Below are 24,065 nucleotides of genomic sequence, written 5' to 3'. Positions count from 1 at the left end.
TGTGGGGGGTGATGAAGATTTTTTTTTTTTTTACACTGATTGCTTATAGGATGTAAAAGCAATCATTTCTCTTTCTCTCTGTCTGCATTCTTGCAGTCATTGAGAAGTACTGAGTAAGCTGTGATTGGTCACAGCTTGTCACATGGTACAAGGCTGTTGTGAATAGCCTTGTACCATGTGACCTCTGTGATCATTCACAGATTTCACACGTAGTAAGCAATGATGTCACAATTGACATCTTGCTTACTACTTTGCATGTGATCACTGATTGGCCAATCAGTGATCACATGATCAGGACCTCGTACAGAGGTCCCGTCTGACGATCGGTGTTTCACTGTGTCCAGAGGACACAGCAGACACCGGATCGTGGTGCTGCGCGCTCCCAGGGAGCGCGCACAAGCAGGGTGCGGGGAAGCCGTTTATAAACGGGCACCCGACCCTGCAGTGCCACCGTCCGGCCGTTTATATGCAACGTCGGGAAGTGGTTAAAAACCTATTAACCCCCCTGGCGGTATTCCCGAGTGTAGCTCGGGGTAAAGTTTCAGCACCACAAGCGGTAACCCCCCCCGAGCTACACTCAGGAATACACTGCAGCGTTGCTCCGGGATCCCTTCTGCACTTACCTTGTCCTTCGCTCCCGCAATGTCCCCCCTGCAGTGTCCCCGGCCATCTCCTCCAGCCGATGCCAACATCTCTCTTCCGGGTTCCATTCCCTGCAACGTACGGGGGACGCAACGGCGGGAAATTCAAAAATGTGAAAAAGTGACATTCACTAAATTCACTAAAATCACATCGTATAACATTCCTGTATCAAACCATTTCACATACATTTTGTCCCGAGTGCTTTGTCCGGCGCCCTGCCTGCATTTTTACTGTTCTTTCTGCCTGGAAACTGAGAAACGTCCATGGCGTCCAAAAAGCGTCCCTTTAGGTCAGACGCGGTTTTAGACCGGCTAGAGAACAGCGATAGTAAATCAGAACCACTTGCAGAATTGAGTGATAATGATTGTTGGGGGAAATTCCTCATCAGACACTGAAAACGATTCTGCGACTTTGCTCAGCGATGTGCGAACTTGGCGCTCTATTTCACATTTCAGTGTTTTTGGTTTGATTATATTATTGAATTACATTTATTATTATATTATTATTTTTTATGATTATTTATTAAATTATAATTTATGATTTTGTGTTTCAAGTTTTATCCTCCCCGGGATGTTTACTAGACTCTTGTTCGGACAGATTTCAGTGAGTTATTCCTAAGAATTACAGCCTACAATAAAAAAAATACATATTTCCATGCAAAAAAAAGTACCGCTTTGAGCACAGAAATATGGACTTAATCAGACCGCTAGGGAGGCTACAAATTTCTTGAAAATAAAAATGTGGGGAAAAATGCACCGGAACGGATCAAAAACTGCACCGAAACGCGTCAACACGTGCATGCAGAAGCGAATTCGGACTGCGTTTCTGTGGTGTGAACTGGCCCTTTCTCCCGCAGAACAAAGAAGGACTCTGAGACAAGATGAACCTCAGTATCATCGCATTCCACAACAACACAGCCGGGACACTTATAAACTGATTTTTATAAACTGATTTTTATTATTTTTACAATCCACTTTTTTTAAATTAATGCAATAATTACAGTTTTTTTTAAAAAATGTACATTTCATGTTAAGCCAGAAAAATACCAGAAGGTTGTGAAATTACACATTTGTACGGAATTATTTTGGCTCATATCTAACTTTTCCAGACAAATATTGGCTAAAAGTGCAAAATTTTCCAAAGCTAAAGTAACATGGGGGAGGGGGAAGGGAAATATAGTCTGTTAATATTTGGGGTCTTTTATTATTGTATGTTGTGGCAGAATTTTATATACTTGGTAGATCTTTTTTTTTTACATTTTCCTGCAGTCTTCGGAGAACATTTTGTGTGAAGTTAAACTGGCTGTACAACATTGTCCTTCAAAATCACTTTATCACCCCCGTCACACTGGATGCCAATTGGCATACGATTTACACACCATGCGACTTGAAAATCGCATGCCAAGTCCCACCCTGTTGTCCGCAATTACAGCGGTCATATCGGTGCGGTTCTGACTTGGTCGGAGCCGCACCGATTTCTAAAGTAGTCCATGCACTACCTTTGGTGCGATTTGGATAGACGTCTGTGTCAGATATCTTGCAAATCGCACCTGAAATCGGCACGTCATCCGACATTGAAATCGTGCGACTTCACTGTAACTCGCACAATTTCAAGGTTGGGTTTGGTGTGAACGAGGTGTAAACTCTTGGCAACTATGCTTTCGGAAAAATCGAGTTGATCGCCTGAATTAAATTGATGAGAAGGCCCTCCTGGAAATCACTAATGAAATGGATACCTTGGCACAATAAATAGAACCCATCTGAAAAAAGAATAATTGTGAACGCATTCTTTGGATTTTTAATAGGAAATTCTCAATATTTGAATGGCTTAAAACCCACAACAGTAACATCAGTCTGTAGATGCAGTAAAGCATGCTTGTTATACTCACTGCGGAACCTAAGGGGTTAATCCTCCACATTGTGTAAAAAAGGCTGTTTGATCCTGTCTTCTCTGATCCTCCCCTTCTTCTACTGTCCCCAATCCATCTGCTGATAGAACAGCGTTTTGGGGGCACTCTGCACATGCCCAGTTTGGTGGGTATTGCTAGAGAGTTTTTTTTTTCTTTGGGAGTGTACATGTGATCAGCACAGGGCCAATCAGCACTGCCAAGACAGAGGGTCAAGGGTTATGCAGCCTCATAGGACAGTCAGAGCAGAATCAAAACTCCTACAAGTTTTAACGAGTGCTCTGCTGGAGATTGATAGGCTTCACAAGACTTCTATATACTGCTGATGAGAAAAGGTATTTAGCAGTTTATATTTACTAAAATAATTGCATTTCCATGTTCTGTGTACTGTGGGAGACCAGATATAGTGAATGCGGGGTCCAGGGAGAGCAGATATAGTGAATGCGGGGTCCGGGGAGACCAGATATAGTGAATGCGGGGTCCAGGGAGAGCAGATATAGTGAATGCAGGGTCTGGGGAGATCAGATATAGTGAATGCAGGGTATGGGGAGACCAGATATAGTGAATGCAGGGTCCAGGGAGAGCGGATATAGTGAATGCAGGGTCCGGGGAGAGCAGATATAGTGAATGCGGGGTCCAGGGAGACCGGATATAGTGAATGCGGGGTCCTGGGAGACCGGATATAGTGAATGCGGGGTCCTGGGAGACCGGATATAGTGAATGCGGGGTCCTGGGAGACCAGATATAGTGAATGCGGGGTCCTGGGAGACCGGATATAGTGAATGCGGGGTCCTGGGAGACCGGATATAGTGAATGCGGGGTCCTGGGAGACCAGATATAGTGAATGCGGGGTCTAGGGAGAGTAGATATAGTGAATGCGGGGTCCAGGAAACCGGATATAGTGAATGCGGGGTCCAGGGAAAGTGGATATAGTGAATGCAGGGTCCGGGGAGACTGGATAGAGTGAATGCAGGGTCCGGGGAGAGCAGATATAGTGAATGCGGGGTCCGGGGAGAGCAGATATAGTGAAGGCGGGGTCCGGGGAGAGCGGATATAGTGAATGCGGGGTCCGGGGAGAGCGGATATAGTGAATGCGGGGTCCGGGGAGAGCGGATATAGTGAATGCGGGGTCCTGGGAGAGCGGATATAGTGAATGCGGGGTCCGGGGAAAGTGGATATAGTGAATGCGGGGTCCAGGGAGAGTGGATATAGTGAATGCGGGGTCCGGGGAGAGTGGATATAGTTTATACAGGGTCCGGGCTTTTGCAACACTTTAAAGTGGAACTAAACTCTTTTAATCAGCATGAACTATTTGTAATCCTTATGCTCTTAGCATTAGTAAATAGATTGGAAGGTATATTATATTTACTTATTTTAAACTTTTTTTTTTGCATTTTTCAGTTGCTTCCTGGTTTCTGGCCTAGGCCAAAATGATGTCATACATCCCATGAGTCTTCAGGAGGGGAGGAGGGGCATTCTCAGCTAAGCACACCCTCCTGCAAGTCTGAGCTAAGGGTAGATGGATTCCAGAAAGTAAATGCTACAGGAATCATTTGCCTTTAGTCAAGCTGGAAATGCTAGGGGGTATATTTTCATAAGTGATTCCTCAGCGAAATAAAGCATGGAGACATGAGTGGATGGGGGAGTTTGCTTTGAATATTAAAAATGAATTAAATATCTTTTCCAGTGGTGCTCAGATACAGTTTAATTCCACTTTTAAAGCTTGCTTTGGTATTAAATACACAAATATTCACATAAAGAAAACATATTTAGGAAACAAAAAGCAACATACAAGGGAATATCTATTTCTTGACATTAAAGTAGAACTCTAGGCAAAACTTTTTGTTCATTTTGGATAGAGTAAGGGAGGGTTATAACCCCTGTCATTTTATTTTTCACCATCTGTGTCCCATTGGAGAGATTTACCTTCACTTCCTGTCCCATAGAGAAAAGAGGAAGTGAGAGGAAATCCCTGCAAATTAAGGGAATTCCTTAGGTGTCCCCATTGGAAAATCCCCCCCTGGAAAGTACTGCCAATAACCGGCAAGTGTGTTTACATTGTGATCAGCTGTGATTGGACACAGCTGATCACATGGTAAAGGGCCGTTGTAATTGGCCCTTTACTGCAATATGTGATCAGCTGCATCCAAAGGACACAGCGATCAGGGAAACCTCAGAGTTCCAGAACCTCCTGTCCACTTTCTCAAGCAACTACATCCCAGTATGGCCGCCTTTGTACGTAGTATCTGATATCTCTTCTTCCTAGAACCCCCCATGGCATGAGGGGCTGGACTTCAATAATGAACCGCCTACATTGCGCTGGAAGATGGAGGCCAGCAGGAATTTTCCATCGACTTTGGCGTTGTATTATTTCCTCTTCAGATTTAGCATTGAATTATCTCTTCACTGACTGACATGATGCTGCCAGTAAACATTGGGTCGTACCGTAGAATACAAGACACTCCAGGTCTGGAGGGACAGAAAATGGCGCACTTTAGAGGACGTGTCCATTGGATAATGAGCCTTGCGTCACCTTCTAGAGGTGGCCCCCGCTGAATGTCGCCACCGGCAGGCACAGGAGGGAGCAGTACTGGTCCTGAGCCGTCTGTGACCAGTGTGGCCTGTAGATTTTCCGGAAGTCTCTGATTTCAGGCTTGTAACATGGTGACACCTCACACCTAAACGGATAGAAGAAAGCATTGTGGTTAGGATGTACGGTCCAACCCAGAGAGAACTAAACGCACAGGGACGTCAACACTGCACTGAGGCTGTTCATCCATCTGATATCCGATTACATTTGGGGTATCAGGAAGGAATTTGTTTTCCCCACTGGAGCAAATTGGTTCGTGCTCTATAGTAGGGGTCTCCAAACTTTCTAAACTGAGGGCTGGTTTACTGTCCTCCAAACTGTAGAAGGGCCGAACTGTGGCCAGTGGAAGTAGAAAATGTCCTGGTGTCAGTGGGAGTATAGTGTCCCCTCTTTGGTGTCAATAGAAGGAAAAGTGCCCCATCATTGGTGTCAGTGGGAGGATCAGTGTCCCATCGTTGGTGTCAGTGGGAGGATCAGTGTCCCATCGTTGGTGTTGGTGGGAGAAATAGTGCCCCATCATTGGTGTCAGTGGGAGGAATAGTGCCCCATCATTGGTATCAGTGGGAGGAATAGTGCCCCATTATTGGTGTCAGTAGGAGGAATAGTACTCCATCATTGGTGTCAGTGGGAGGATTAGTATCCCATCATTGGTGTCAACGGAAGGAATAGTGCCCCATCATTGGTTTCAGTGGGAGGGTCAGTGTCCCATCATTGGTGTCAGTAGGAAGAAGAGTGCCCTATCATTGGTGTCAGTGGGAGGAATGGTGCCCCATCATTGGTGTCAGTGGGAGGAATAGAGCCCCATTATTGGTGTCAGTGGGAGGAATAGTGCCCCATCATTGGTGTCAGTGGGAGGAATAGAGCCCCATCATTGGTGTCAGTGGAAGGAATAGTGCCCCATCATTGGTGTCAGTGGGAAGAATAGTGCCCCATCATTGGTATCAGTGGGAGGAATAGTGCCCCATCATTGGTATCAGTGGGAGGAATAGTGCCCCATCATTGGTATCAGTGGGAGGAATAGTGCCCCATCATTGATATCAGTGGGAGGAATAGTGCCCCATCATTGGTATCAGTGGGAGGAATAGTGCCCCATCATTGGTGTCAGTGGGAAGAATAGTGCCCCATCATTGGTATCAGTGGGAGGAATAGTACCCCATCATTGGTGTCAGTGGGAGGAATAGAGCCCCATTATTGGTGTCAGTGGAAGGAATAGAGCCCCATCATTGGTGTCAGAAGGAGGATACTGTGTGCCCTGAATACAGGGCGTTACTGCACATCTGCGGGTGACATAATCGATGTGAATATCTCCTATTTGGTGCACGTTTAGGAGATATTCATTGTACCCGCAGTAAGCCAGCTTACCTATAGGTACAAGTTCAAATAAAGACTATTAAAAAAAAATGTTAAAAAAGTTCTGATTCCAACATAACTTGGCTTTTTGCAGATGCTTGCTTGAGGTGATTGTAGCCGTATTAGTGCATTTGCGACAAAAACAATTGAGTACTGACGTGATACTTTTTTTATTTGCACTAACATACAAATGTATGTTAGTGCAAATAAAAAAAGTATCACGTCAGTACTCAATTGTTTCTGCAGGTGCTTGGAAACTCTCTGTGGAACTTTGTGTGGAAGTAGTCCTGGAGCGCCCTCTGCTGGATATACTGAGGTATGACTATTTTTTCATAAAACCTGTTTAAACCGCTTGCCTACCGGGCACTTATACCCCCTTCCTTACCAGGCCAATTTTCAGCTTTCAGCGCTGCCGCACTTTGATTGACAATTGCGCGGTCATGCAACATTGTACCCATATGAAATTTTGATCATTTTTTTTCTCACAAATAGAGCTTTCTTTTGGTGGTATTTAATCGCCACTGGGCGCTTTACTTTTTGCGCTATAAATAAAAAAAGTGCAAAAAATTTGAAAAAAAAAAAAAAGTTTATTTGTTTCTTTTATAAAATTTTTCAAACAGGTATTTTTTCTCCTTCACTGATGTGCGTTGATGAGGCAGCACTGATGGGCACTGATAGGCGGCACTGATGGGCACTGATAGGCGGCACTAAAGGGCACTGATAGGCAGTACTAATGAGGTGGCACGGATAGGCGGCACTGATAGACAGCACTAATTAGGGGTCACGGATAGGCGGCACTGATATGCAGCACTGATAGGCGGCACTGTTAGGTGACACTGATTATGGGTACTGATAGACGGCACTGACTGGCATCACTGCTGGGCACTGACTGGCGGCACTGACTGGCACAACCCCTGGGCACTGACTGGTGGCACTGACTGGCAGCACTGCTGGGCTGCACTGGTGGGTGGCACTGGTGGGCAGCACTGGTGGGTGGGCACAGGTGGGTGGCACTGGTGGGCACAGGTGGGTGGCACTGGTGGGCACAGGTGGGTGGGCACAGGTGGGTGGCACTGGTGGGCACATGAAGGTGGCACTTCTGGGGACAGGTAGGTGGCACTGCAGAGTGGCACAGGTGGGTGCACTGCTGGGCACAGGTGGGGGCACTGCTGGGCACAGGTGGGTGCACTGCTGGGCACGGGTGGGCAGAGCTAGTGGGCGCACTGCTGGGCGGAACTTGCGGGTGTCACTGCTGGGCACCGATCATCAGGGCACTGATCATCAGTGCCCTGATGATCTGTGCCGATCCCCGCTCTGACAACTGCCGATTCTCGGCAGTACTTTCCTCACGATCTGACAGTGTGAGGAAAGTGCAGCCGAGAACTGGCACTTGCATTTCCCTGTGATCATCGTGTCATTGGACACCGCTGATCACGTGGTAAAAGGCCGCTGTGATTGGCCTTTTACCACATCACGTGATCAGCTGTGTCCGTAGTGTCCTGGGGCGCGCAGGAGAGCGCGTTCTGGGAGGACATCATATGACGTCCACCCAGAACTGGCCGGCCGCGGTGAAGCCGTCATTCGGCTATGCGCGGTTGGCAAGAGGTTAAAGAATATGTAAACCCAACATTTCCTATTCCTGATCTGTGGCTGCTGTACCATGTATTTGCATGAAAAAGTCTCCTGTTCTCTGTATTGCTTCCTTTGTGTGACATCCCTGGTGTTACTGCCAGTCCCTCTGCTTTCATATTAAAATCTGACTCTGACCACGCTAGGCATGAGAGCACAATGTCATCAGTCCTCTATCTGTGCTGGAAATTCAGCATGCTCTCCTCCAATGATCAGACTTGTCCTGACCCCCCCCCCCCCTTCCCCCACAGCTATTCACTGGAAAAATCAGTGTTCTGCTGTTTCTCCTCCCCCAGCTCTTATGCAGCTGAGAACAGAGGGAATGTGATCACTTATAAAAAAGAAAAAAAAGTGTTTAAAATGTTTTATTATATATATTATATCTATACGCAAATGTTTTTACTTTAATTTCTGTTTTAAACTGCATACCCCCAGTGACAGTTTTTAAGTTTTTTTTTCCGCACATTTTAGACTTGAAGATTCTATACTCTGCAGAATAAAATGGTGGTTGTTGCATTTTAATGTCACACGGTATTAGTGTGCATGATAAAGCAGAGCTCCACCCAAAAGGGGAAGTTCCGCTTTAACCCCCTAGATGCTGGGCACACGCAAATATGCGGTCTCTCGGTGTCTGGGCCTTGACGGCGAGCGGCCGCATATTTTCGTACCTTTTGAAAATACATATGTGCTGAGAGCGCGGGCTCTGTGTGCTCCCAGCACATATGTCCGTGACTCATGGAAAGGTCCCGATCTCCCCTTGCGATCGGGACCTTTTCCGATCATGTGACCGCCATGACAGCAAATCACGGCTGTCACATGCCAAAGTAACTCCTATCCTCTGCCCTGCCAAAAGTAACTCCTGTCCTCTGTCCTGCCAAAAGTAACTCCTGTCCTCTTCCCTGCCAAAAGTAACTCCTGTCCTCTGCCCTGCCAAAAGTAACCTCTGTCCTCTGCCCTGCCAAAAGTAACTCCTGTCCTCTTCCCTGCCAAAAGTAACCCCTGTCCTCTGCCCTGCCAAAAGTAACTCCTGTCCTCTTCCCTGCCAAAAGTAACCTCTGTCCTCTGCCCTGCCAAAAGTAACCTCTGTCCTCTGCCCTGCCAAAAGTAACTCCTGTCCTCTGCCCAGCCAAAAGTAACCCCTGTCCTCTGCCCAGCCAAAAGTAACCCCTGTCCTCTGCCCTGCCAAAAATAACCCCTGTCCTCTGCCCTGCCAAAAGTAACCTCTGTCCTCTGCCCTGCCAAAAGTAACTCCTGTCCTCTGCCCAGCCAAAAGTAACCCCTGTCCTCTGCCCAGCCAAAAGTAACCCCTGTCCTCTGCCCTGCCAAAAATAACCCCTGTCCTCTGCCCTGCCAAAAATAACCCCTGTCCTCTGCCCTGCCAAAAGTAACCTCTGTCCTCTGCCCTGCCAAAAGTAACTCCTGTCCTCTGCCCTGTCAAAAGTAACTCCTGTCCTCTGCCCTGTCAAAAGTAACTCCTGTCCTCTGCCCTGTCAAAAGTAACTCCTGTCCTCTGCCCTGTCAAAAGTAACTCCTGTCCTCTGCCCTGTCAAAAGTAACTCCTGTCCTCTGCCCTGCCAAAAGTAACTCCTGTCCTCTGCCCTGTCAAAAGTAACTCCTGTCCTCTGCCCTGTCAAAAGTAACCCCTGTCCTCTGCCCTGCCAAAAGTAACTCCTGTCATCTTCCCTGCCAAAAGTAACTCCTGTCCTCTTCCCTGCCAAAAGTAACTCCTGTCCTCTGCCCTGCCAAAAGTAACCTCTGTCCTCTGCCCTGCCAAAAGTAACTCCTGTCCTGTTCCCTGCCAAAAGTAACTCCTGTCCTCTGCCCAGCCAAAAGTAACCCCTGTCCTCTGCCCTGCCAAAAGTAACCCCTGTCCTCTGCCCTGCCAAAAGTAACCTCTGTCCTCTGCCCTGTCAAAAGTAACTCCTGTCCTCTGCCCTGCCAAAAGTAACTCCTGTCCTCTGCCCTGCCAAAAGTAACTCCTGTCCTCTTCCCTGCCAAAAGTAACCCCTGTCCTCTGCCCTGCCAAAAGTAACCCCTGTCCTCTGCCCTGCCAAAAGTAACCCCTGTCCTCTGCCCTGCCAAAAGTAACCCCTGTCCTCTGCCCTGTCAAAAGTAACTCCTGTCCTCTGCCCTGCCAAAAGTAACTCCTGTCCTCTTCCCTGCCAAAAGTAACTCCTGTCTTCTGCCCTGCCAAAAGTAACTCCTGTCCTCTGCCCTGCCAAAAGTAACTCCTGTCCTCTGCCCTGCCAAAAGTAACTCCTGTCCTCTGCCCTGCCAATAGTAACCTCTGTCCTCTGCCCTGCCAATAGTAACCTCTGTCCTCTGCCCTGCCAAAAGTAACTCCTGTCCTCTGCCCTGCCAAAAGTAACTCCTGTCCTCTGCCCTGCCAAAAGTAACCTCTGTCCTCTGCCCTGCCAAAAGTAACTCCTGTCCTCTTCCCTGCCAAAAGTAACTCCTGTCCTCTACCCTGCCAAAAGTAACCCCTGTCCTCTGCCCTGCACGCACAGTCACAGGGAGCACCATGACATCATTGAGCACCTGATATGATTTCTTTGGTTCATTCTTCTTCTTCCTCTTTTACCACTTTTTTTATAGATGTTTCCCATAGAGAAAGAACAAAGTAAAATATCTTACTTGATGACCCTCTGAAGGATTTTGCGTTCATCCTGGTCTAGGCACAAGGGGAATGTTCCTCCATTCTGCGCGATAATCTGCGCTTTGTCCACTTTGATTTGCGAAATGCTGATCTGCTGGAGAGAACGGGGGATTAGCAGTGGTCGCCTTTGGTTCTGTGGTTATTAATGTATCATCAGATTCAGTAAAGAACTCCTTTCATGGAAAATAATGGAAAACAACTGATCCGTTGTAAAAAAAAAAAAAAAAGAAAAAGAAAAACGCATGACCATGTATTCCTAAGGAACTCTTCACACTGATTTGTTCTGGGTCAGGTGCAGGGCCCTGCTCCTTGGAGCTTACAATCTAAGAGGGAGGGGCTTGTGATACAAAAGGTAGTAACTCTGGGGGATGGACTGGTAGGAAGAGTAGAAGATTCCATTATTAGCTGAGGGCAGGATAGGCTTCCCTGAAGAGATAGGATTTCAGAGATCGCCTAAAAGTGAGCAGAGTAGGCGATAGTCTGATAAATTGAGGTAGAGAGTTCCAGAGGATGGGGGAAGCTCTGGAGAAGTCCTGGAGATGAGCATGTGAGGAGGAGATGAGGGAGCTAGAGAGCAGGAGGTTGTGGGAGGAGTGGAGAGGACGATTTGGGTGGTATTTGGAGACCAGATTGGTGATGTAATTTGGGGCGGAGTTATAAATGGCTTTATATGTTATTGTTAATGTTTTGAAATTTATCCATTGGGCAATGGGAAGCCAGTGGAGGGATTGGAAGAGAGAGGTGGAGGACACTGAGTGGAGGCCAGTGGAGGGATTGGAAGAGAGGGGTGGAGGACACTGAGTGGAGGCCAGTGGAGGGATTGGAAGAGAGGGGTGGAGGACACTGAGTGGAGGCCAGTGAAGGGATTGGCAGAGAGGGGTGGAGGCCAGTGAAGGGATTGGCAGAGAGGGGTGGAGGACACTGAGTGGAGGCCAGTGGAGGGATTGGCAGAGAAAGGTGGAGGACACTGAGTGTAGGCCAGTGGAGGGATTGGCAGAGAGGGGTGGAGGACACTGAGTGGAGGTCAGTGAAGGGATTGGCAGAGAGGGGTGGAGGACACTGAGTGGAGGCCAGTGGAGGGATTGGCAGAGAAAGGTGGAGGACACTGAGTGGAGGCCAGTGGAGGGATTGGCAGAGAGGGATGGCAGATACTGAACGGTTAGTAAGTTGGATGAGTCTGGCAGCAGCATTCATGATAGACTGAAGAGGGGATAGCCTGTGATGAGGTCGGCCAATGAGGAGGGAGTTGCAATAGTCAAGGTGAGAGATAACAAGGGAGTGAAGAAGTTGCTTAGTGGTTTCAATGGCTAAAAAGGGCCATATTTTGGAGATGTTATTGACGTGAAGTCTACAAGATTTGGACAGCGATTGGATTTGGGGGTGAAAGGACAGATCGGAGTCCAGGATTACACCTAGTACCCTGGCAGGAGGAGTTACAATAGTCAAGGCGAGAGATAACAAGAGAGTGAATAAGTTGCTTAGTAGTTTCCGGGGTTAGGAACGGGCGTATCTTGGAGATGTTGCGGAGGTGAAGTCTACAAGATTTGGACAGCAAATGTATATTGTGAGCAACATCATTGAAAAAAAGTTACTCCGATTCCAGAGAAAAGCCTGCTGGGTAATGCTGTAAGTATGCCAGCCTGCTTGGTCAGCCATTTTCCCCCTCTTGTCCCGTGTGGTTCTCACCTGGTTGAAGCTTTTTTTCGTCTTGGAGTTTTGCCTCTTCACCACCTCCCGTACAGTGAGATTCAGGCACTCCATTCTGGAATCTGAAGAAAACATTTTGTGGTATAAACAGATTGCCACACCAATAGAGAAGCTTATCATGGCGGGTACTTACTGTCTGTCATACCAATGGGGAGATGTACCCTCAAGTATGGTTCTACTGTGACAACTTCGGCCTTTGCTGGGATCTCCTGGGTTCCTCTTTCTGTACTAGATTGGGAGCGATACTACAGCAGAGCAGGAACTTTAGGGTCACATTCCTGACAGAGCATTTGACGACTCTGGCTCAACATGCTTGTTCTATTCTGGACAGGAACTTACTAGGACATGGGTTTATCATCGCTCTACTAATCTCTCTCCAGTATGGAATAGCCAACAACCATGCATTTCTTGCCTTTTGGGCCTTAGGGGGAGAAAACTATTACTTTCTAAGGAAAGTCACCAAATATGGACACCTTCATCGCCTAGGAAGATTTGCTTGATCTTGACCAGTTCTCCACTCTTCATCTCATCCTATAGTCAAAGTCAACCCCTTCCTATTGCAGTTATATGAGGTGGTATCAAAAAGTTTCAAGACTAGTTTTGTAACACGCCAACAGATGGCAGCACAAGACTGCAGGCACAGTCACAATGTGCACCGAACTTCATAAGTCAGTGTGCCAAAAGACATTGTCCTGTGTACATCAGGAGCTGTGCAACTGGTGCTATTCTGGCCACGTGCATTACCACGTCTGCTATTTCATCATAGACAGAAAGTTAGAACAAAGCGCAATAAAACTTCTCAGCAAACTCTGTACAAAAATGTGGACCAAAAAGTAGTAACTGTTTCTTTAAGGCAGTGGTTCTCAACCTGTGGGTGCGACCCTTTTGGGGGTTGAACGACCCTTTCACAGGGGTTGCCTAAGACCATCAGAAAAACATATTTCTGATGTGTAAAGAGCAGCTACTGTGTTGAAAGCAGCTACTGTGTTGAAAGCAGCTACTCTGTTAAAAGCAGCTACAGTGTAGAAAGCAGCAGTATTGGAGGTAAAACGACACTCATGAATTATAATTACTGTGTAAATAATTTTATGGTTGGGGGTCACCACAACATGAGGAACTGTATTAAAGGGTCGCAGCATCAGGAAGGTTGAGAACCACTGCTTTAAGGAGTACTGATGTCCCCTTTGGTGAATCCTCAGACCCCAGATGAATCCTTCCTCTTTCACCCGGCTGTCCTGAGCGTATCCCTGGGCAAAGGATTCCTAGATCTGTAATTAAGTAGTCCTGGGTGGGAACTAGTTGGGTATTGCATCTAACACCCATAGAAGTACTCACACTGTCCTGTCCTGTAGCTTGGTGGTCTACAGATGGTTTCAGGCCTTACACTGGGCTGGCTCCTTCTCTGCTGACAGGATGTCCTCCCTAGGAGATGGTGGTACAGTGGAGATTCTTCCACCCAGCTTCAACTTGTAGGTAGGCCCCCTCCCAGGCTCCACAATCCAGCATCTTCCTTCAGTCTATCTTCCACATGACTCCAACCCTTCTGCTCCACAGGCTCTCTCACATTTAAGGGTCGCTCCTAGCCACCATGCCTGGCCTCCTTCCTGGGGATTGGCCAAGCTCCCCTAAACATGCAAATCCAAGCTTCTTCCCCTCCTCCGCCGCTCTTCTAGAAAGTTTCTCCAGTTTCTAGAAGGGTGGGAGGGCTCCAGAAGCCCTGACCTGTAGAGCCTCCCAGCCTATACTGAGTTAATCTCTAGCTCGCAGGCTGACTCATCCCAGGCTTCTAGAAAACCTCTGACTAAAAAACAAACGCTACTAGCTAAACCTAGAGGGCGCTACATCAACATATACCCATGGAGAGTCTATTAGGAATTTATTATGCCAACCTCGTGGTGTTACCAGCCCCTATCCCTCTCTATAGGAAGATTTTTATCCCAGGCACTGCAAAGCAGAGATCAGGGACATCCACTCCAGTCCAGTTGTCACAGCCAGACTATGCATGGAAAGATATTTTTCCACCAGTGTCACAAACAGCAAGGGATCCATACCTGCACCCAAAACTACAAGATACGACACAGTTTCAGCAGAGGAACGGATCTCAATACTTCTTTCTACACCTAATTAATAAAATGTTTTATCAGCTTCCTTACCAAGTTCCTCGTATGAACTGCATGCTTTCCTCAAGCTGACTGACGTACAGACTTTCTCTCCATCACTCCATCGACTTCGGCCGCTCACGCTGGACTGCAGGAACACAGGGATGAGAAATCTACGTTACTGTCACCCCTTTTGTAATCAGACCAAATTAACTTACATCTGCAGAAAATAGGCATCTTCAGACTTAAGTCAAAGGAGAACAAATTTAATCAGCCAATCAGAATTGTATTTCTGTGCTCTGACGTCCTGAGCTGACCACTGTTTTTCACACTGCCTAATTAAAGCGAAGCTCCAGTCAAAGCGAAAAAAAAATTTAAATCAGCAGCTACAAAAACTGTAGATGTTGACTTTTAAAAAGCAGCAGTGCGGTGGTGTACTCATCACAGCCGATTTCACCGGTTTTCCTCGGCCCCCCCGGTGCTGGCATCTTAAGTGTGGGTAATCGGCTGTGACAGCTTGCGCATTCATAGCCGGATGCCCACCGCACATGCGTGGGAGGTGCTGCGCCTTGTGAATGGTCCTGTAGTCTTCTGGGACCTCTCACGTGTCCAAGACTGACTACGGGGAGGGAGGGGGGTGGAAGACAACTTCCGCTTGGCGATCGCAGCAGACGTGGGAGTGGGTACCTGTTAAAATCCCCACTCCCCCCACAAAGGTGCCAGTTCCTCACGGGAAGCAGAGGACCAGTATTTAAAGTAGAATTTCCCCTTTTGGGTGGGTTGGAGCCAGCGGCGGACTGATCATTTGGAAACTTGGGCACTGCCCGAGGGCCCGGGGTCAGTAGGGGGCCCCATGAGATGCCCCTGGTACCTTTTTCATAGGCTTTTGTGAGTTTGGGCAAGGACACAGGGCCCCATGATCCCCTATTGCCCAGGGGCCCCATGAGTTGTCAGTCCGCCCCTGGTTGGAGCTCCGCTTTATATTTCACTATTTTTATTGAAAAATTGGTATACACAGAAATAGAAACATTACCCACCTGCATGGTGAGTTGGGGTGAACAAACATGTTTATATTTTTATAAAATATATAGGCACGTCAGAAAACATTATTCGATGATGTTGTAAACAGGAAACACCATCCCCATAGGGTAACAAATGTTCCATCAGTCAGTATGCATAGGCAGTTTCAGGGGCGGACTGACAACTCATGGGGCCCCCGGGCAATAGGGGATCATGGGGCCCCTGTGTCCTTGCCCAAACTCAAAAAAGCCTATGAAAAAAGGTACCAGGGGCATCTCATAGGGCCCCCTACTGACCCCAGGCCCTCGGGCAGTGCCCGAGTTTCCAAATGGTCAGTCCACCCCTGGGCAGTTTCATATAAATATTTAACAACAATAAGAAAACGAAAAAAAAAAGATTAAAAATAGAAGAAGGAAAAAAAAAAAAAAGAGAGAAAAGGAAAAAGGGAGAGAGAGAGGGTCAGCCGTAGTTCTATTAAATAATAAAAATATATCTGATCCATGGTTCCATCAGTCAGTATGCATAGGCAGTTTCAGGGGCGGACTGACAACTCATGGGGCCCCTGGGCAATAGGGGATCATGGGGCCCCTGTGTCCTTGCCCAAACTCAAAAAAGCCTATGAAAAAAGGTACCAGGGGCATCTCATAGGGCCCCCTACTGACCCCGGGCCCTCGGGCAGTGCCCGAGTTTCCAAATGGTCAGTTTGCCCCTGGGCAGTTTCATATAGATATTTAACAACACTAAGAAAACGAAAAAAAAAAGATTAAAAATAGAAGAAGAAGGAAAAAAAAAGAGAGAAAAGGAAAAAGGGAGAGAGAGAGGGTCAGCCGTAGTTCTATTAAATAATAGAAATATATCTGATCCATGGTTCCCACGTAACCTCAAATTTAGAAGCATCATTATTGACGATCCTCGTAAGTTTATCATTTATCATTATCCAATTACATTTTTGTTTAACCCCATCTAGCGGAATTGATGATTGTCTCCAACATCTAGCTATGGAGCTCCGCTTTAAGTACAGTGCTGTGAAATAGCATTTCCCCCTTCCTGATTTTATTTTAATTGCAATTATTGCCACCAAGGGTGGTACAACCAGTTATTAGATTTAGGTTGCAATTACATTTTCAGATAGGGCTGGGCAGGTTTGAACAGCTTTTTTTCCCTTAATAAATGAAATCATCATTTACAAATTGCATTCTGTATTTACTCAGGTTATCTTTGTGTAATATTAAAATTTGTTTGATAATCTGAATCATTTAAATGTGTCAACTATGAAAGAAAAAAAGAAAATCAGGAAGGGGGCAAATACTTTTTCACAGCACTGTGTCTACTTAGGGGTTCTGTTATAATGATCAGGATAAATGCATTTTGTCTCCTATAAAGTGATTTATATTTTTTTCTACTTCCTTTCAGTGCTTTGCTCCCTTGTACTGTATATACTGTATATTGCAGCTGCTGTGGTTAATAATGGAGAAACACAGAGGACTGTGGTTGGACTGGCTGTGACATGCTTTACATTAGTCGTAATTGTAGAGGAAATTAGCTGTGTTGCTTACCTTGCTGTAGACAATTTGTAGTGTAAATGGGATTGCTTCACGATCTCCGTCTATTCCGAGGCGTTTACACCCAGGACCTGAAGAAAAAGGATGTTAATTAGACAATACAGGTATGACTACTCTACTCCAGGGCTGGATCTAGGGGGTGTGGGCTGTGCCCCCCAAATTTTAATTTAGCCTCCACCTTGAGCTCCCTGATGTAAGGGGGCATTCTGATAAGTATCCTGATGTAAGGGGGCACTCTGATGAGGACCCTGATGTAAGGGGGCATTCTGATAAGTATCCTGATGTAAGGGGGCACTCTGATGAGGACCCTAATGTAAGGGGGCATTCTGATAAGTATCCTGATGTAAGGGGGCACTCTGATGAGGACCCTGATGTAAGGGGGCATTCCGATAAGTATCCTGATGTAAGGGGGCACTCTGATGAGGACCCTGATGTAAGGGGGCATTCCGATAAGTATCCTGATGTAAGGGGGCACTCTGATGAGGACCCTGATGTAAGGGGGCATTCCGATAAGTATCCTGATGTAAGGGGGCACTCTGATGAGGACTCTGATGTAAGGGGGCATTCCGATAAGTATCCTGATGTAAGGGGGCACTCTGATGAGGACCCTGATGTAAAGGAGGAACTTTGATGGGGAGCTTGATGCAATAGGAGACTGATGGAAACCCTATTTTAGGAGGGGACTCTGATGGGGACACCTGATATAAGGGAGCACAGGGTCTGTTTAATTATCCTAATCTAATGACAGCCTAATACATACTAGTGTTTCCAAGGTTGTGACACAGTGTGACAGACTGTCAGTGACTCACAGTGTTGACATTGTACCCTCTGATTTTTGCACCCCCAGATCAGATAGGCTAGATCTGGCCCCGCTCTACTCCACCTTTGGTTGGTGATATTTTGAAAGCAAGGCCCTGCACAAGTATCTCCAGCACTATTGCGACTTCTGTGTTCCTTCCTTGATATAGAACAGCTCCCTGGAGTTCTATAGGAAGCTTTGTTGACTCCAGAAACACTTTGGCTACGTTTTATCTTCTCTTTATCATTTTGTTATCATCATTAATAATTATGGACTCTTAAGATGGCAGTCTAATGCTCTTTTTGTTGACTTTACTTGGATTTCCCAGCTTGAGAGGCCATGGCCCCTTGGGGAGCCCTCCTGCTTTCAGGTAAAGATGCCAAGGTTAAGTCATGAAGCCCAACCAATACCTTCTCATTGACAGATGAAAGATCCAAGTCTAACACCTCACATACACTTTTTCAAAAACTTTTTCTTGGGGAAGGAATAGAACATCTATCAGTTTATGTTTGGTCTGTGTGCCTTTGGAAAGACTTTTGTACACTTTCTGTAGGACAGAAAGGAATAGGAAGTCTATGCAATAAAAATGGAGAAGGGTGACCTCTGACCCAACCAACTGGACAAGTATTTACTCTTCACAAGTCCAACATTTTTAAAATAGCTTTGGCTGGATTTGGGTTATGACCTTGGAGCTGTGGCCACCCATCTGCCATCCAAACAGCTCAACTACAAATCTGTAGCACTTACCTGAAGCTTTGATAGCTCTTAGAGCTGCGGAATGACCAAGCTCCAAAGACTGGATGAAGACCTCGGTCTGTTTTCTGCCTCCATCAAAAGTGATCTAAAAATAAAGGAAAGCTCCGCATGAGGACAGTTTACTTTCTTCATCATTTAGCAACAATTCTGGTTGACGTTTGCTGATAAAACATGGCTCTGTTCCTGGCCATTTTTAAGTATCTGAACTCCATTGCACCCAGCAACCTAAGATGATGGCATGCATTAGAAGCCTGTTTCAGGGTACACTCAAAATTAGACAATTTTATCAAAAGAAAAAACAAGGGGCACACAAAAAATCCCGCTTAGTGCAATTTAAGGAATGGAATACTGTGGTGTTAGAAACTGTAAGATTTACCTCGGCTCGGTACAGCTGCAAAAGCAGAGATCGCTTGGCAAACCGGCAATAATACAGCACCATGTCGGCAAGGATGGGCATTTTCCGAGTGTCTGTTGAGTCACTTTCAGGAGTAGATGACTATGAAATATGAGAAGAATAATGGTCTTAAAGTGTATGTAAACCCTAAGAATAAACTTCTCTTACATATGTGCTCACTTTTGGTCTATTAAATATACCATTGAATTCTATCTGTTAAAAAAACAAAACACTTGTTGATCCCGTCATGGAGTCACAACGTTGCTCCTCCATAGACAGTACAATGAGTGAGCGTTGTCACCCTAGGACAGGAAATGTGTTAATAGGCAGGATCATCAGGTAGAATTAAAGGAAGAAAATCCAGATATAAGAAAGCTAATGTAACCACTACATCTAAGGACTAGTAAACTGTAATATGTTAACAGTTTTGCTCTTGGGTTTAGATATGCCTTAAGGCCAATGGAGACTATATCCTGTATATAATGTTTGTCAGTGTTTAATCTCACTGCCATATCAGTGAATATACACAATTATTCTAAGTTTGTTTGTTTTTTTTCGTTCTGACAGAGGGATGATCAAAAAAAATGAAAAGATTCCCCCATCCACACATGCCTGCTGGATGGAGGAATCCTCCCCACTTTGCCATTGTATTCTGACAGCTGGACTCCTCTGGCCGGTCTCTGCTGAACAGGCTGTTCTTAGCAGTTCTTTCAGGCCCCCCCCTGCTTCTCTCATTCACCGATTTTGGTACCCAGAGCACCTGTTCATTTTTGTTATCTATTTTAGTTGTCTTGTGGCTCTATTCCTTCCTATCCCCATTTAAACTATTTACTTCTCAATACTCATTTTTTAGACTATGTTAGCCTTTTTCAACCATTTTACTCCAGAGAAGTGGTCTCCAATCTGCGGCCTGGGTGCATATGCAGCCCTTTGCTTGACTTGGCATATTCCTGACAACAATAATGGGGCGCTAATCCTCCCACTGACACCATAGGTGGGGCACTATGCCTCCCATGGATACAAACAATGGGGCACTATTACTTCTACTAAAACCAACAATGGGGCAGTGTTTACTCCCACTGATGCTGAGACATTTTCTACTCATACTGGCCACAGTCAGGCGCCCTTAAATCCTTAAGGACAGTAAACTGCTCTAGAGGAAATCCTAAAATAATTTTATGTCTCAGGGAACCCTTTAAAAAAACAATTCATCGGTTGTCAGTGAAAATATTCACCTTACATTTGTGGCTAGTGTGGTGGTCAAAATACCACCCTTACAAATGGCTAAAAAAATAATTGGTGTCATGCAGTTAGCTCTGCCGAGTGGCATTGATGCCTGAACAATGCAGGCATTATCAAATGGGAGGTCAATCAGCCACAGCACAAGGAACCTCTAGCAACCTCTGGAGGAACCCTAGTTGAGAGTGGCTGCTTTAGAGACTCAGGTCTCTTTAATTTGCCATTTTAGGTATCCAGGGACTTAGCTCCCTCTTATCCACTATTTTAGACCCCAAGAAGTTCATTTCTGTCTTTTCAGTCATTTTAGGTTTGCAGAGGCTTGGTTCTTTCTTACAAATGAATTTAGGTCCATGGGTACTTAGCTGTTACTTCTCAGTCATTTTAGGCCTCTTTATCATCAAATTAGTTTACTTCGCTCTTTTTGGCCAGTTTCTGTCCTCTCTGTCTATTTTTCATGTTCAGTTGTTGCATAAAGTGAAGCACAAAGGGGCAATTCATGGAGAAATTACCCCCTTCGAGCTCAGAATACCACGTGGCTTCAGTTTAGGTTAGTTCATGCAGAACCCAGAGCTTTGCCTCTCTAATCATTTGCATGGGCTTCCCAGATTTCCCCTTTTCTATGAGTGAAAACAACGAGACAATATCACCTCCTTGGGAACTCTGGGAACTCTGTGCAAGGTTCAGCCTGGACTACCTAGATTATAGCCCCACAAAAGGGCTCCCACTCTTCACTGAAACCTGTCCCTTTCTCACCAAACACAGATCAAAAGAGCCCCCTTTCCAAAGGAATAACCACAGCCCATGCTGGGAATGCAGGTTTAATGGAATCAAATGTTACTTGCAAACATTCACTAACATAACATTCAACATTAACAGAGGATGGGTGGAGATTACCAATACTCCTGCTGTCACACACTTTTCAAGGTTCAAAATAAGTAAGTTTCAATGGAGAGACCCACTTCAACATAGTTTCCCATGGTTTAATACACTTTCAAGAGGGTACAGTCCAGGTCCCCTCCCTGCCCCATTAGGGAGTAAACCAAAATGCTCACCCCCAAATGGGGGCGCACACCTTAATACCATGTGCATTCACATGTTGATCAACCCCACATCACTGACCGAGCCCAACAAAAGGTGAGGACACTACTTCGATTGCCAAAACACTCAGATGCACCACCCACCATTTCTTATATACCCTACTAAAGTATGAATGGCAGAAAAACGTCATCAAGCAACCTTGGGGTTGAAGCTCCAAACAGAAGAACCTTTCATCTCACTACACAGCTTACAACAAATTCTATTACTCATCACATAGCATCCATTATTAATCTACAATCGTCTGAGCTCCTACCTCACGGACAACAACCTTCTTGGCCCCTTACAATTTGACTTTCCCTTACTACATTCCACTGAAACCACCCTACTAAAACCCACTAATGATTTATTAACTGCTAAAACCAATGGCCATTACTCTATACTCTTACTACTAGACCTCTCTGCGGCTTTAGATACTGTTGACCATCCCCTTCTCCTCAAAAAACTCCACTCTTGGCCTTGCAGACTCTGCTCTCTCCTGGTTCTCCTCCTACCTATCACAGCCCTCCTTCAGTGTTACCTATAACCCTGTCTCCTCTCCACTTCCTCTTGCTGTAGGGGTCACCAAAGGCTCTGTCCTTAGACCCTTTCTCTTTTCCATCTACACCTCCTCTCCTCTAATACAACCATCAGTCCCTCCCCTAATGCCAAGGTACTAGGTGTAATCCTGGACTCCGATCTGTCCTTTCAGCCCCAAATCCAATTACTGTCCAAATCTTGTAGACTTCACGTCAATAACATCTCCAAAATATGACCCTTTTTAGCCATTGAAACCACTAAGCAACTTCTTCACTCCCTTGTTATCTCTCAACTTGACTATTGCAACTCCCTCCTCATTGGCTGACCTCATCACAGGCTATCCCCTCTTCAGTCTATCAAGAATGCTGCTGCCAGACTCATCCAACTTACCAACCGTTTCATGTCTGCCATCCCTCTCTGCCAATCCCTCCACTGGCCTCCAGTCAGTGTCCTCCACCCCTCTCTGCCAATCCCTCCACTGGCCTCCACTCAGTGTCCTCCACCCCTCTCTGCCAATCCCTCCACTGGCCTCCAGTCAGTGTCCTCCACCCCTCTCTGCCAATCCCTCCACTGGCCTCCACTCAGTGTCCTCCATCCCTCTCTGCCAATCCCTCCATTGGCTTCCCATTGCCCAATGAATAAAATTCAAAGCATTAACAATAACATATAAAGCCATTTATAACTGCCCCAAATTATGTCACCAATTTTATCTCCAAATATCACCCAAACTGTCCTTTCCGCTCTTCCCAAGACCTCCTCTCCAACTCCCTTGTTTCCTCCTTTCATGCTCATCTCCAGGACTTCTCTGAAGCCTCTCCCATCCTCTGGAACTCTCTACCCCAATCTGTCCAACCTACTCTGTCCTCTTTTAGGTGATTGCTAAAAACATATCTTTTCAGTGAAGCCTATCCTGCCTTCAGCTAATGACCGAATCTTCTGTTTCTCCCATAAGTTCATCCCCTATAGTTATTACCGTTTGTTCCACCAGCCCCTCCCTCTTAGATTGTAAGCTCCCAGGATCAGGGCCCTTCTAACCCTCTTGTATTGAACTGTATTGTTGCTGTATTGTCTCCCTTTATATTGTAAAGCGCTGAGCAAAGTCTTGGCACTATATAAATCCTGTATTTTAATAATGATAATAATAATAATAATGTCCGTAATAATTACCTGACAGGAAATGGGAGTGGAAAGGTCCATCAGACCCAGGATATTACGCTTGTACCACGGGTCCAACATCCCGATGTAGTGAGATATATCGTTAGTGCTTTCCTCATCCCCTATCACATCCTGTGAAAACATTGCAACATTTAAAGAGAATAATTGTATTTTTCTATAAAGGAACTATCTGAAAAGGGGATGGAGGAGACCAGAAGTACCAATATTGGAAAAATGATGCAAAAAATGGCAATTGTTTTTATGATATTAAGTGCTTTAGCAAAATGATTGTCATCCATTTAGGTTTTAGATCTACTTTAAACTACATATACAGTATAGGAAACAACCATATACAGCACAGTTAGAGCTTTAAGGGTGTTATGAGTTCACCTCTAAGCTGGTCGGTCCAGACGGGCTGGGAGACTTTAAAGGGGAGCCGGGACTTGTCAGTGATATACATGGAGTTGGGCTGTTCCTCTTCACTGGGACATAGTACAACTGCAGCTTAAAAAACCTTGTTAATAGGGGACAGCTGCTTTCCTTCAACCTGAAAGAGTCAGAGATAGAGAAAAGGGTCAACAACCATAAAACATGTGTATGCAAAGGCAACATTTTTTAAATTTAATCCTTTGAATGTAGGGGCAAGTTAGACCCTTTGGGGTTTATTTACTACAGCTGGAGAGTCCAAAATCAGACTCACTTCTGCATAGAAACCAATCAGCTTCCAGGTTTCATTGCCAAAGCTTCATTGAACAAGCTGAGGTTAGAAGCTGATTGGTTTCTATGCAGAAGGGAGTCTGATTTTGGACTCTCCAGCTTTAGTAAATAAACCCCTTTGTTTTTGTTTTTTTTGTTTTTATTTGCTCTTGCTTTTTGCCCTCTTCACTATTGTCACCAAGACAGAGAGTAATTGGAAATCCAAAAATTTTATTTGATTTTGTTGTCAC

The 24,065-nt window shown here is 45.7% G+C and overlaps 1 protein-coding gene across 1 annotated transcript in view; it reads right to left on the bottom strand.

Annotated features, from left to right (window-relative positions):
- Positions 1-1,576: 1,576 nt before the first annotated feature.
- The window catches only part of PIK3R5 (phosphoinositide-3-kinase regulatory subunit 5), a 107,406-nt gene continuing 84,917 nt past the window's right edge, over positions 1,577-24,065 (bottom strand). Inside the window, exons 11-19 of the mRNA XM_089661667.1 lie at positions 23,509-23,665; positions 23,131-23,250; positions 19,093-19,212; positions 18,708-18,801; positions 17,156-17,232; positions 14,634-14,727; positions 12,460-12,542; positions 10,752-10,864; positions 1,577-5,226 (exon numbers count right to left, since the gene is read on the bottom strand). Of these exons, the coding sequence (XP_089517793.1) occupies positions 5,085-5,226; positions 10,752-10,864; positions 12,460-12,542; positions 14,634-14,727; positions 17,156-17,232; positions 18,708-18,801; positions 19,093-19,212; positions 23,131-23,250; positions 23,509-23,665 (1,000 nt within the window). The 3' untranslated portion in view covers positions 1,577-5,084. The remainder of the gene's footprint in view (positions 5,227-10,751; positions 10,865-12,459; positions 12,543-14,633; positions 14,728-17,155; positions 17,233-18,707; positions 18,802-19,092; positions 19,213-23,130; positions 23,251-23,508; positions 23,666-24,065) is intronic.

The sequence above is a fragment of the Staurois parvus genome, unplaced genomic scaffold, assembly GCF_062004578.1.
Source record: "Staurois parvus isolate SC_StPar_1 unplaced genomic scaffold, SC_StPar_1.0 ptg001364l, whole genome shotgun sequence".
In the NCBI taxonomy this organism is placed as follows: Eukaryota; Metazoa; Chordata; class Amphibia; order Anura; family Ranidae; genus Staurois; species Staurois parvus.
The sequence above is the reverse complement of the archived record's forward strand: the minus strand, read 5'-3'. Positions and strand labels throughout refer to the sequence as shown.